Raw genomic sequence first — 12,568 nt, 5'->3', positions numbered from 1 at the left:
AAAAAAAATCGACCTTCGAATTTCGAAGTTTTTTCAAATTTGAATCGAAGTTGGACTATTCCCTAGTCGAAGTACATAAAAAATAGCTCGTAATTCAAAGTTTTTCAATTCGGAACTTCACCTCGGCGTTTGATAAATATGCCCCTTAATGTATCTTTTAATACCTTAAAATTAAAAAAATAAATAAGTAATGAATGCACATTGCAAAAGTTCTTTAACTAGCAAATCAATTTTATATTCACATATTTTTAAAGTTTAATAATCCTTTAACTTTACAATCATATGGAATAGTTACTTCACATATGTTTGCAAACCTTTATCATGTTTTACAGTTTCGGACACCTGACCCCTGCAAGCAGCTTTGGTGCAGTCACTCGGATAACCCTTACTTCTGTAAAACGAAAAAGGGCCCTCCCTTGGATGGAACAATGTGTTCTTATGGAAAGGTAAGACCAAAAAAAGGTGAAATGGCATTTTTTATGAACATTTGTACAATTTTGGTGGTTTATGCAGTGTTTTTATAGAAGTATTTTAATCCCATTAATCTGGCTATTAATTAATAAATTAATTAATGAATATTTTAATGAAAACCAGTGAACAATAGAAACGCTGGCTAAATTATTATGTATATGCTTGCAACAGCTGGCTGTGCCAATAAAAATGTATTTCCTAGATAATTTTGGACTTGCAAATATGTTGAAAACTGAATTAATACTTAAAATAGGAGAACATAAGACACACCATATATACTGTATATATATATATATATATATATATATATATATATATATATATATATATATATATATATATATATATATATATCATTTGTTTTATATACAGGGAGTCCTCGAGTTACATACAACATTACATGATGTAAAACTGACTTACGTACAACTCACACTTACAAACAGAAGCTATTACAGTAAAGTACTGTGGTTTGCTTGGCCTTTATTAGCATTTAGCTTTAAGAAACCACCTGCCCCAATCCCCTCTGGTGTGTGTTGTCTACTGCACAGCACAGAAAGGTAAAAATAAAAGTAAAAAAATAAATGTATATGTTTCAACTTACATACATGTAACGCTATTTTGGTTACTGTCCCTTTAAATAATAGCTTCCTTGGCAATTCAGGGGCCCTGAGTCCCTTTTGCAAGTCGAAAAGTACTGGGAACTAGGAATCACAGCGCAGTGCCTCCACCTAGGGAGCACTGAGGAACTTACCTCAGAGGAATCCCCTAGGAAATAATAAACACACACTTTGCGGATAACAATATTTAACTTTATATAAACTGTAAAGTAGTAACTAATACACAAGTCACGCCTGTATGGGAATATAAGGGACACCACCTAAATCCCTATTAGGTTTTAACTATCTGTTCAAACACAGTTCTTATAGTATCACAGTCCCACTTGTCTGGAAGGGTTAAAAGCACACAGTTCAAATTGCAATGTCCCTTTCCCCAGAGCTCTTATTCCCCTGGTAGCGCTACCTTTCCCAGAGTACCTTTTCCCTTGGAAAATAGCAGCTTCCCACGTAGCAGGCAAAATCACACAAGGCCTGTCTTCCTGTTAGGCTCAGTACTGTGGCAAATCCTCTCTTCAAGGGATTTATTCAGCAATCTCTCTCAGAGGCAGATCACAGTGGAAACTCTTCTCAAATGGCACTTTCCTCCTCTGAAGCTTTAGCAGCGTGGCAGGGTCAGACAGCCTCTCTTCTGCACTCCTGCAGACTCACAGATCCAGCAGCTCTTGCAGGACTTGGCTCCCCTTTGATCCTTTCTCCACAGCACTCAAACACACGGCCTATACACACAGATCCAGCAGGGCCTACACACACAGCTTCACAGTCTGGCACACCCTCTCCTCCCAGGATGCACTGCGGTGTCCAGCCAATCAGGTCGCTCTCCAGCCTGTTACTGGGCTGAATGATGTCACAGACAGAAAAGCAGGGGAAGGATTTCTCTTCTCCCCTACATTCTCCCCTTGGACAAATCGGCAACGTCCTCGCTTGCCGTATGCCCTGGCATGCCTGGACAGCAAAACAGTCAAAAATGTCTTTATCACTATTGTTACCTGGGACCCTAACATTGGCCTTACCTGGAGACCTGCGCTTACCCAGACCCAGTACTTTAGATCTATCGGGGGTATCAAAGGTTTCAGGGGCCACCTTCATGCCAATAGGGTTCTCCACAGTAGTCTTCTCTCGACTCAACACCCTATCCTCTTCAGGGGAGTCACTTTCACAGACAGAAGGCTCATAATAAGACTTCTGTATGGTGGAATTTTTGTAAGTCTTACAACTTCGGGCCTGATGACCCATCACCTGGCACTTGTAACATCTCCCATGGAATCTTCTACGCCTACGGCGTACTTTACACAGTGCAGATTGGGTTTCACCTTCATCAGGAACTGGGCAGTTTGACTGGATGTGGCCAAGCTTTCCACACCGGTAACACGTAGGAACTCTCTTAGTTTCAGCTGGGGGTTTGGCTCTCTCATACAATTGAGCTTTTAAGTCCTCCAACTCTTTGCGAAGTTTCTTGTTCTCTTCTGCCAGTTTTGCTTCAGCAGGGGATTTCTCTGTATGCCCTGCAGTGGAACTCCGTTTGACCCTCACGTAGGCATCAGCCTCCTCTCGCCGAACCCTCTCCATCAGAGCAACATACCCAGGGGGTAGCTTATCCTGGTAGTGTGCTCTAATTGTCATGGCAACAGGGTCACTATTCAGAGTCCCTCTTTTCAATTGGCGAATTCTCATAGAATCCATTTCATCGTCTGTAATTGCACCGCGGCTCACTAGCAGTCTCAGGCCTTGTTCTAGCCGCACAAGATAAGCAGACAAATCTTCCTTCTCTTTCTGGACAGTAGAGTGGAAGCGGTAGAGCATCTCTGTAGCACTCTCTACAGGGCCAAACGTCACCTCCAGGACTTCAATCAGATCACCCGAAGTAGCATCGGGGTGACCAACCATATAGGACTTAACAACATCCACGGCAGGGCTGCGAAGACTCTCAAGGATCTTCCTTCTCATAGTAGTCTCGGGCCCAGTCCAATCTCTCACGGACACAACAGTGGAGTCTCTCCAACTCTCAAAGGACTCTTCACCTGAGGGTACAGGATTGGTACCTGAAAACACTTTAAGTCTCTTAAAATTACCATTCCAGGCTAGCTGTGTCAGTTGGTCAGTAAGTTGTCCCAGCGCGCTCACAATCTCTGGGGTATCCAGCCGGCCACCAGAACTATGGCGACTCCCCTTGGAGACCACGCTCTCACAGGATGGACATCTCTTTATGTGACTCTTTTCAGCTGGCGAATCAAACAACGTCTTGTTCAGTTGCACACTCTCCGGTGCCTTCACTGCATACTGGGTAGTAAGGGCATCACCCTGGGAAGTTAACTCATCTGCGTCATCAGACATATCAGGCAGAACAATCTTCCAGGGCCCTTCACTTTCAGCATCAATATCAGGGGGAACACGGTCACGATCTATCTCTCTGGGGCTGTCTATAAGAACATTCAACAGGACCCCGGCAGAATCCCGCCGTGACGCAGCCACCCTTGGGCGGTAAAAAATCTGTTCCCCATCCAGAACTTGATAAATAAATTCTTCCTTCACTCTGGGCACCATGGGCCCAACAGCGGCAACCTTTCGGGGGTTAAGTCCCAATGCAGTACACCATTGGCGAACACTTTGTGGAGTTTCAAAGGCAGACATATTTTCATCAAACATCCCCAGCTTCCCAGTCGACATCTCAGCAGTGCCTCCAATGTAACGCTATTTTGGTTACTGTCCCTTTAAATAATAGCTTCCTTGGCAATTCAGGGGCCCTGAGTCCCTTTTGCAAGTCGAAAAGTACTGGGAACTAGGAATCACAGCGCAGTGCCTCCACCTAGGGAGCACTGAGGAACTTACCTCAGAGGAATCCCCTAGGAAATAATAAACACACACTTTGCGGATAACAATATTTAACTTTATATAAACTGTAAAGTAGTAACTAATACACAAGTCACGCCTGTATGGGAATATAAGGGACACCACCTAAATCCCTATTAGGTTTTAACTATCTGTTCAAACACAGTTCTTATAGTATCACAGTCCCACTTGTCTGGAAGGGTTAAAAGCACACAGTTCAAATTGCAATGTCCCTTTCCCCAGAGCTCTTATTCCCCTGGTAGCGCTACCTTTCCCAGAGTACCTTTTCCCTTGGAAAATAGCAGCTTCCCACGTAGCAGGCAAAATCACACAAGGCCTGTCTTCCTGTTAGGCTCAGTACTGTGGCAAATCCTCTCTTCAAGGGATTTATTCAGCAATCTCTCTCAGAGGCAGATCACAGTGGAAACTCTTCTCAAATGGCACTTTCCTCCTCTGAAGCTTTAGCAGCGTGGCAGGGTCAGACAGCCTCTCTTCTGCACTCCTGCAGACTCACAGATCCAGCAGCTCTTGCAGGACTTGGCTCCCCTTTGATCCTTTCTCCACAGCACTCAAACACACGGCCTATACACACAGATCCAGCAGGGCCTACACACACAGCTTCACAGTCTGGCACACCCTCTCCTCCCAGGATGCACTGCGGTGTCCAGCCAATCAGGTCGCTCTCCAGCCTGTTACTGGGCTGAATGATGTCACAGACAGAAAAGCAGGGGAAGGATTTCTCTTCTCCCCTACATACAAACATACAAATTCAACGTAAGGGACTCCCCATCCCTTTTCCCCCAGCAGCCTAACAACAGAACAATGGGAAGGTAACCAGATATCAGCTCCCTAACACAAGATAACAGCTGCCTGGTAGATCTAAGAACAACACTCAATAGTAAAATCCAGGTCCCTCTGCATCACATTCAGTTACATTGAGTAGGAGAAACAACAGCCTGCCAGAAAGCAGTTCCATCCTAAAGTGCTGGCTCTTTCTGAAATCACATGACCAGGCAAAATGACCTGAGATGCACCTACACACCAATATTATAAATTTAAAAAGATGCACTTGCTGGTTAAGGAATTAAAATTTATATTGTAGACAGGACTGTATTTAGGTCCGATGCTGCCCTAGGCACCGGACCTAAAAACGCCGCCTATGTGGTGACGTCTCGGAAATGACGTCACGCAATGTGTGCCCGTAACATCACTTCTGCCAACCAGCCCGCTTTTAGTGGAAAACGTTTAATTTTAGTTTTAGTTCCCCTTTAAATATATTTAGAAAATTTTAGTATATTTTAAGCTAAATTACATTTAAATAAATTTTGCAATAGAGAAATTGTCAATTTAACGAGCATTATGAGCAGGACTAGTGGCATGTACACTTGGTGCTCTATCTGGGATGCAGAAATGAGTTACAAGAAGAGGATGTGTACATAGCTGTGTGTAGAAAAAAAATATTTTCTTGTGCAGCAAAGTCTTGTTAGAAAATGTCAGAATTACCTAATAAATCATCCAATGTTAATGTAACGGCATATTGTATGTAATTATTTATAGAGAGCCAATTCAGTATTTACATGTGCTATATTTACTCTTTCCTGGGAAGGATAAATTTATAATATAGATTAAATGTAACTCGTTCCTGGAATTGCTTAATAACAAAGTATTTAGGAATTATGAGGGATTATATAAACAGGATGCATAGTACCAAAAGCAAAAAAAAAAAAAAACAACCCACTCTGTGAAAGTATCACACTGGCAATTCAGTGACTGGCCAGTAGATGTCACTATTCTATTTCATAAAAGGGGAAGGTCTAGTGTGCTCAGTCTCTTTGAGTTGTACTTTCTTAGCTGGAGAAAGTACAGTGTTGCTCCATACCTCCCAACATTTGAGAAAGAAAGAGAGACAAAAAGATTTCCAGAACGGAGCGTAGCAACATTTTTTGACCGCTCCCATTTTTGTGGCCACACCCCTAATTACCATGTATGATTTACAAAATTTGGCAGGTTATGAAAGTTTGAACACATTTCTGTGGTTTTATGTGTTATTGCAGTTTTGATAATGAAGGTGAATTGCCCTTTAAGCTGCAAGTTTCCCCAATAGACCTGCGTATCTTAAATTGTTACAATTGCTTCTTTGCTTATCTTAAATTGTAACAAAAGTATCCAAGTGCACCTGGTGGCTGTTCTGGGCTTTCTGCCAAAAGCCAATTAAGTTAGAAACGTTGTATCTTTCTCTGGCTGTTCAGTGCAGGAGATGAAAGAGAAAGTCGGGACATTTCAGTAATAAACCCAGGACTGCTGGTTGAGCTGTCAAAATTGGGACTGTCCCATGGAAAACTGGACAGTTGGGAGGTATGTAATGGCAGTTCTCTTATAGCCACTCTAGGAGTGAAAGACAGAATCAGTAGTTGGAGCCAGAGGCTCCAAGGAGGAGACTAGGAGGGTTAGTAGCCTGCGGTGACAAGGCCACAGCTTAGGGACTCCCTTAAACTCAGGGAGAGAGAGAGAGAGAGATCCTTGTCGCATGGGACCCATGTGAGATTCGTCTTCAGTGGGGATTATTCACTAAAAGCCGGCAATGCTACCTCTGGGGTGTTGTGAACACTCGCCCTGAAGCTTGTGAGTATACACTGGATGATTGTGTTTTGGAAGCACTTATTGATATGCATGTGTGTGTGACTACAAACAGCAGCCATCTAAGAGTGACTGTGAAGAGATACATATGTCTGCATGTTATTTAAAGTTAAAGTGTTCTACAAATTTTCGATATTCGAATTCGAAGGATTTAAATTCGAGGGTTTATTAACCCTCGATATTCGACCCTTGATAAATGTGCCCCATAGAATAGAAATGTCACAATATAAGGCTGATTAGTAATTAATACAGATAATTACTACATGGCAGCACAGAAACCAGTGCAATTAGCATCAGAATTTAATAATCAGCAAACCTGTAGCATCAGCTTATATTATCATCATCATCATCATCATCATCATTTATTTATATAGCGCTGTCAAGATACGCAGTGCTTTACTGCAGTTATAGCAAACAGGGAATAAATGGTGGATAACAGAGAAGGATTACAGAGTACAATAGGGTTTACAAACTAAAAGGTTAGGGTACAATTGAGACATTAGGATTGTATAAACACTTTGTCATTTTTGATACAGCAATGATTAATTAAGGTACATCAAATAAGCCTCTTTAAACAGATGGGTCTTTAAGGAGCGCTTGAAAGTTTGGAAGGAAGGAGAATGTCCGACAGCTCGAGGCAGAGAGTTCCAGAGAAAAGCAGAAGCCCGAGAGAAGTCTTGTAGACGAGAATGGGCAGAAGTGATCAGAGGAGAAGTGAGGCGAATATCAGAAGCAGAGCATAGGTTTCGTGAAGGAGAGTATTTGGAGATCAGAGATGAAATATAGGGAGGGGCTTCATTATTAAGGGCCTTGAATGTGAGTGTAAGTAATTTGAATTTGATTCTAGAAGAGATTGGGAGCCAGTGAAGGGACATACATATGGGAGCAGCTGATGTTGAGCGGCGAGATAGATGAATGAGTCTAGCGGCCGCGTTTAGAATAGATTGGAGTTGTGAAAGGTGACTTGTTGGAATACCTGTGAGGAGTAAGTTGCAGTAATCAAGGCGGGAGATGATGAGAGACTGAATCAGTGTTTTAGTTGATTCTGAACTGAGATAGGGTCGTATTCGAGCAATGTTGCGCAGTTGAATACGGCAAGATTTTGCAAGTGTTTGAATGTGTGGTGAAAAAGACAGATGAGAGTCTAAGATGACTCCTAGGCAGCCCGTGTGGTGGAATGAAAGGTGGTGTTGTTTACGGTGAGTGATATCTGAGGGACAGGGGAAGATCTTGGAGGAAATATGATGAGTTCTGTTTTAGAAAGGTTCAGTTTCAGGTGGCGCTGTGACATCCAGGAGGAGACAGCAGAGAGACAGTCTGTGACTTGGGAAAGGACAGAGTTAGAAAGATCAGGAGTAGACAAGTAGAGTTGGGTGTCATCAGCATAAAGGTGATACTGAAGTCCAAATGACTGAATGAGTTTTCCTAGTGAAGTTGTATAGAGCGAGAACAGCAGGGGGCCAAGAACAGAGCCTTGAGGAACTCCAACAGAGAGTGGGAAAGTAGTAGAAGTAGAGTTAGAGAAGGAAACTTTAAAGGAACGGTCAGACAGATAAGATGTAAACCATGAAAGAGCAGTGTCCCGAATGCCAGATGAGTGTAGAATGTCAAGGAGGAGTGTGTGGTCAACTGTGTCAAAGGCTGCAGAGAGATCTAGAAGGATTAGAATGGAATAATGACCTTTAGACTTTGCCAATAGAAGATCATTGGTTACTTTGGTGAGTGCAGTTTCAGTCGAGTGTGATGGGCGGAAGCCAGATTGCAATGGGTCGAGAAGGGAGTTGTGAGTGAGATGCTGGATCAGGCGTTTGTAAACAAGCCTTTCTAGTCATTTGGATGCGAATGGAAGAAGGGAGACCGGTCGATAGTTAGTGGGAGAGCTGGGATCAAGGGAAGGTTTTTTGAGGATAGGAGTGATTAGTGCTTGTTTGTATAATGATGGAAAGGTACCAGTAGAGAGTGAAAGATTGAATAGGTGGGTAAGTGCAGGAGAGAGTGTATCAGAGATTGGGTGGAGAAGGCGAGAGGGTATGGGGTCAAGGGAGCAGGTGGTGGGTTTCGAGCTGGCTAGAAGTTTGCTAACTTCATCTAGAGTTGCAGGGGTGAAGGAGTGCAAAGTAGATGTGAGTGGACTGCACGTTGGTCTGAGATTGTTGTCGGACGGTATGCTCAGCCTAATGAGATCGATTTTTTCATTAAAGAAATGAGCAAGGTCTTGGGCGGTAACATTAATAGGTGGAGGAGGTGGAGGGGGGCATAGGAGTGAGTTAAATGTGGCAAACAGCTGCTGTGGTTTGGAGGACATAGTAGATATTAGATAAGAGAAGTATTGTTCTTTGGCTAATGATAGAGCTCGGTTATAGCAGGAGAGCATGAATTTGAAGTGGATGAAGTCAGGATCAGTTCGTGACTTTCTCCACCGTCGCTCAGCTGATCTACTACATCTTCTGAGGTACCGTGTTACACTAGTGTGCCAGGGTTGGGGTTTAGCTGGCCGGCTGTGACGGGTGGTAGAAGGTGCAAGGGAGTCAAGTGCTGTTGAAAGGGCATCATTGTAGAGAGAAGCTGCCATATTGGGACAGGAGAGAGTATTAATATGAGATATGGATTGTGCTGATACTGTTGATACTGTTGATAATTGTTGTACAGGGAAAGCTCATTTTCTGCTGGATAATTAGTGACGACCCCTAAGCTTAGCTTCTCAACAACTGCTCAGAGCCCACTGAGCATGTGAGTGTCACAGACACTTTCCAAGATGGTGACCCCCTGTGACAAGTTTGAAGTCCTGGATAATTGCTGCTATTGACAAGCTGAAACTTTAGCCTCGTGCAATAAGTTCAGTATTTAAAATTTGGCATTTTTAGCCATATTGATTTTAAGGGTTTAGTTCTCCTTTAAGCACAATTATATGTGTAAAGGACCAAGGATAAAACAAGTGTGTTTGTGTGTGTTATGGATAGAAGTTGGGCATCCCCTAAAGAGATTATCAAAGGGAGATTTACAAAACTATTAACCAACCCAATTTCACAACCTGAGTTGTTACCAGTTTTTACTCCAGCCTGCCCTGCACTTACCCATGTTATCAGGGTCAGACTGGGGGACCCGGGGCCCACCGGGACTGCTATCCAGGGCCCCCCTCCGGCCTCCCCGCCCCCTACTGAGGTCCCGCTAGGCACTCACACACGCATCAAGGCGCAAACGGCACCGAAATGGTTTTCTTTTTGGTGATTCAAAATATGGGGAGAGGGCGTCTGGCCCGGCGGGGGCCCACCGGGTTTTTTCCCGGTGTCCCGCCGATCAGTCAGACACTGCATGTTATCAGTTCCAAGAAGAATAAATGTCAACTGTTACACAGCTGCTCATTCGCGATACGCGAAACACTGGAGCGCCCTTCCCTGCCCTCAATATTCACTATACATATTGTAAATAAAACACAGAGACATGTTAATGGCTCAATCTGTTGGGTGTTACTGATCTTTATTAATCACAGTAGCCAAAAGGTGGCATTCCCTGACCTCACCTTGAGCTTCCAAAAACTTGGCTCTTTTTGACATTTGCCCAGGGTTGAACCACAGGGTTGGGATTGGGTAATGACTGCGTTGTACAAAGACGACTGTAGCCTTGGCCTTGGTGATGCTTTCTGGCTAGTCCTACACAATAACCTGGAATGAGCCAAAATAATCCTGGGAGCTGTAGATGGTTTAATGGAAAGGCATGGTTGGAGCTGAGAAACTGAAAATACAATTATAGAATTATAGAGAATAAAAGTTAGTGTAGAATGGTTTATGGATGGGCATTGGACATTCAATCTCTCTGAATAATTATGTAATCCTCACTTGTTTATGTTTTGAGAGCTTGTCTGGACTGAGATTCAAGATAGGCCCCTGGATTATACATTTATAGAGATCCAAACAGCACCTAAAGGCTCAATAAATAGTGACTGTATTTGATTGAAGTGATGTATTGTATTGAAGAGGCTCTGCAGAATCCATCATTTTAATATGGAACAGGGTAATGGAGGAATAAATGAGGCTGATAGCCAAAGTGGGGATGTGTCAGATACTGGAATGTGAAAGTGTTAAAATCAATACCCAGCAATTTCTTGCAGCTCTTCTTTCTTTTCGAACTTTTTTCTTGCGATCTACAAGTTTTGATGTTACAGCCAGTGAGCACAAGGAAAGATACAAGGATAGGAGTAATGGGATAAGAAAGAACACAATCACCCCGGTATTGGATTAAGGTGCTCGCAAAACACTGGGGGGCCACCAATATGTTCCAAGTGTAAGGCAAATTCTAAGGATGTTTACTTTAACCGAAATGTAGCTTTGTGGGTAGAATTATTAATTCAGTGTAAGGAAACTAATATAAATTAGGAATTTTGTTAGGGGCCATTTCATATTAATGAAAGAAAGATGCTCTGCGCCTGCTTAAGATAAATAGAGCTGCTAGTTTCAATCATGGAGAGAACGTATTCCTCAGGAATTTATTGGAGTAGTGGAATAGGCAGCACATCAAACTAAAACAAGTTTTTAATTATATCAAATAGGCATGTCATGTCTCAGGCAGCCGAGACATAGAACTTAAATGGTGCTCATTAACTTGTAAGCTTCACTTGGGCTGGGACTGAGGAACAAAACAACAACGCATGCAGTCTAGAAGAAACACTGTAATCAGAAGAAAAACTGACCTGTGGCATCCAAACAGTTACATTAATAAGATGTAGAGGCAAGATATAGCTTTATTAAGGTGCCAAACACAGGGTTTCAGTCCTAAAGCCTTCGACAAGTCTAAACAACAAATACTGTAGGAAATAAACTCCTTTCATAATACAGTGGATGAAATATAATATAAAACACACTCCTTTTATAATACAGTCGGTGAAATACAATATTTGTTCACAAAACAGTCTTAATTTAAAGGGAGCTACTGTATCTCAAAAATGACAATTTATTATACGCTTCATCATGCCCAACCGAGTACCATTCTTCTATCTAAGGCTAGTGGCACACGGTAAGATTTTTTGGGCGACTAATCTCTCCCGGTGGAATGGCATTCAGATCGCTTCATTTTCAGAAGTCGCCCGAAGTTGCCTTACGAAGAAACTTTGGGCTCCTTTGAAAAAACCAAAGCGATCCGAGTGCCATCCTGCCGGCTATTCACATTCTTGCTGACGGGAAGCCATTTCTGGAAGATTAGTCACCCAAAGAAGGGGTATATATGTCACTGGGCGACAAACAGTGTCGGACTGGCCCGACGGGACACCAGGAAAATACCCGGTGGGCCCCGACCCTCATGGGCCCCCGCCGGGCCAGACCCCCTCTCTAAATATTTAGATTTAAGAAAAAAAATAACTTCCCGGCGCAGCGCCGCCCGCGCATGTGCACTGAGCGACACTGTTGCGCATGTGCACCGAGTGGCTTCCTCGCTGATCCGGCGAGTCACAGTAGGGGGATGGGGGCCGGAGGGGGGCCCTCAGCAGCAGTCCCAGTCCGACCCTGGCGACAAATCTCCCCGGAATCGCCACATGTGCCACCACCCTAAATATAATCAGTTAAAAATTCTGTACCTGTTCTCTCCATTCCCTCTTTCAGCATCTGTCTCTCTTCATTCTTTTTTCATGCAGGAGTCGGAGTCAGATTTTGAATGACAGTTAGAGCTAAATCTTTTAGGGGGATTTCCTTTCCTAGCAGATCTATTGGAGCTAACTCAAATAACTGACTTCATCAGAAATCCTGCATATAGAGAGAGATAAGATATGTTTAGAGTTGGTTAATTTGAGTGTGCTCTAATACATGTTCTGGGTAAAAGAGACGTCTTCCAAAGGCTGTATTAGATCTGATAATAACATCATTTAAATTCGGACTCCAACTCCAGCATTAGAGAAAGAATAAAGAAAGATAAATGTGAAGAATAACTTGATTATTACAGAAATTGTACAGAATTTTCAATTATATTTAGAAAAATTCTTATTTCAGCATGAGTAAGCTTATATTAAATGTTCATTTTAGCAGTCGTTC

At 42.8% G+C, this 12,568-nt stretch overlaps 1 protein-coding gene across 1 annotated transcript in view; it reads left to right on the top strand.

The window, feature by feature from the left end:
* Positions 1-12,568, top strand: part of adamts2.S (ADAM metallopeptidase with thrombospondin type 1 motif 2 S homeolog) — a 150,174-nt gene that overhangs the window by 70,767 nt on the left and 66,839 nt on the right. Inside the window, exon 10 of the mRNA XM_018256219.2 lies at positions 333-446. Within this exon, the coding sequence (XP_018111708.1) occupies positions 333-446 (114 nt within the window). The remainder of the gene's footprint in view (positions 1-332; positions 447-12,568) is intronic.

This window comes from Xenopus laevis, chromosome 3S (genome assembly GCF_017654675.1).
Source record: "Xenopus laevis strain J_2021 chromosome 3S, Xenopus_laevis_v10.1, whole genome shotgun sequence".
NCBI classification, from domain to species: Eukaryota; Metazoa; Chordata; class Amphibia; order Anura; family Pipidae; genus Xenopus; species Xenopus laevis.
The sequence above is the reverse complement of the archived record's forward strand: the minus strand, read 5'-3'. Positions and strand labels throughout refer to the sequence as shown.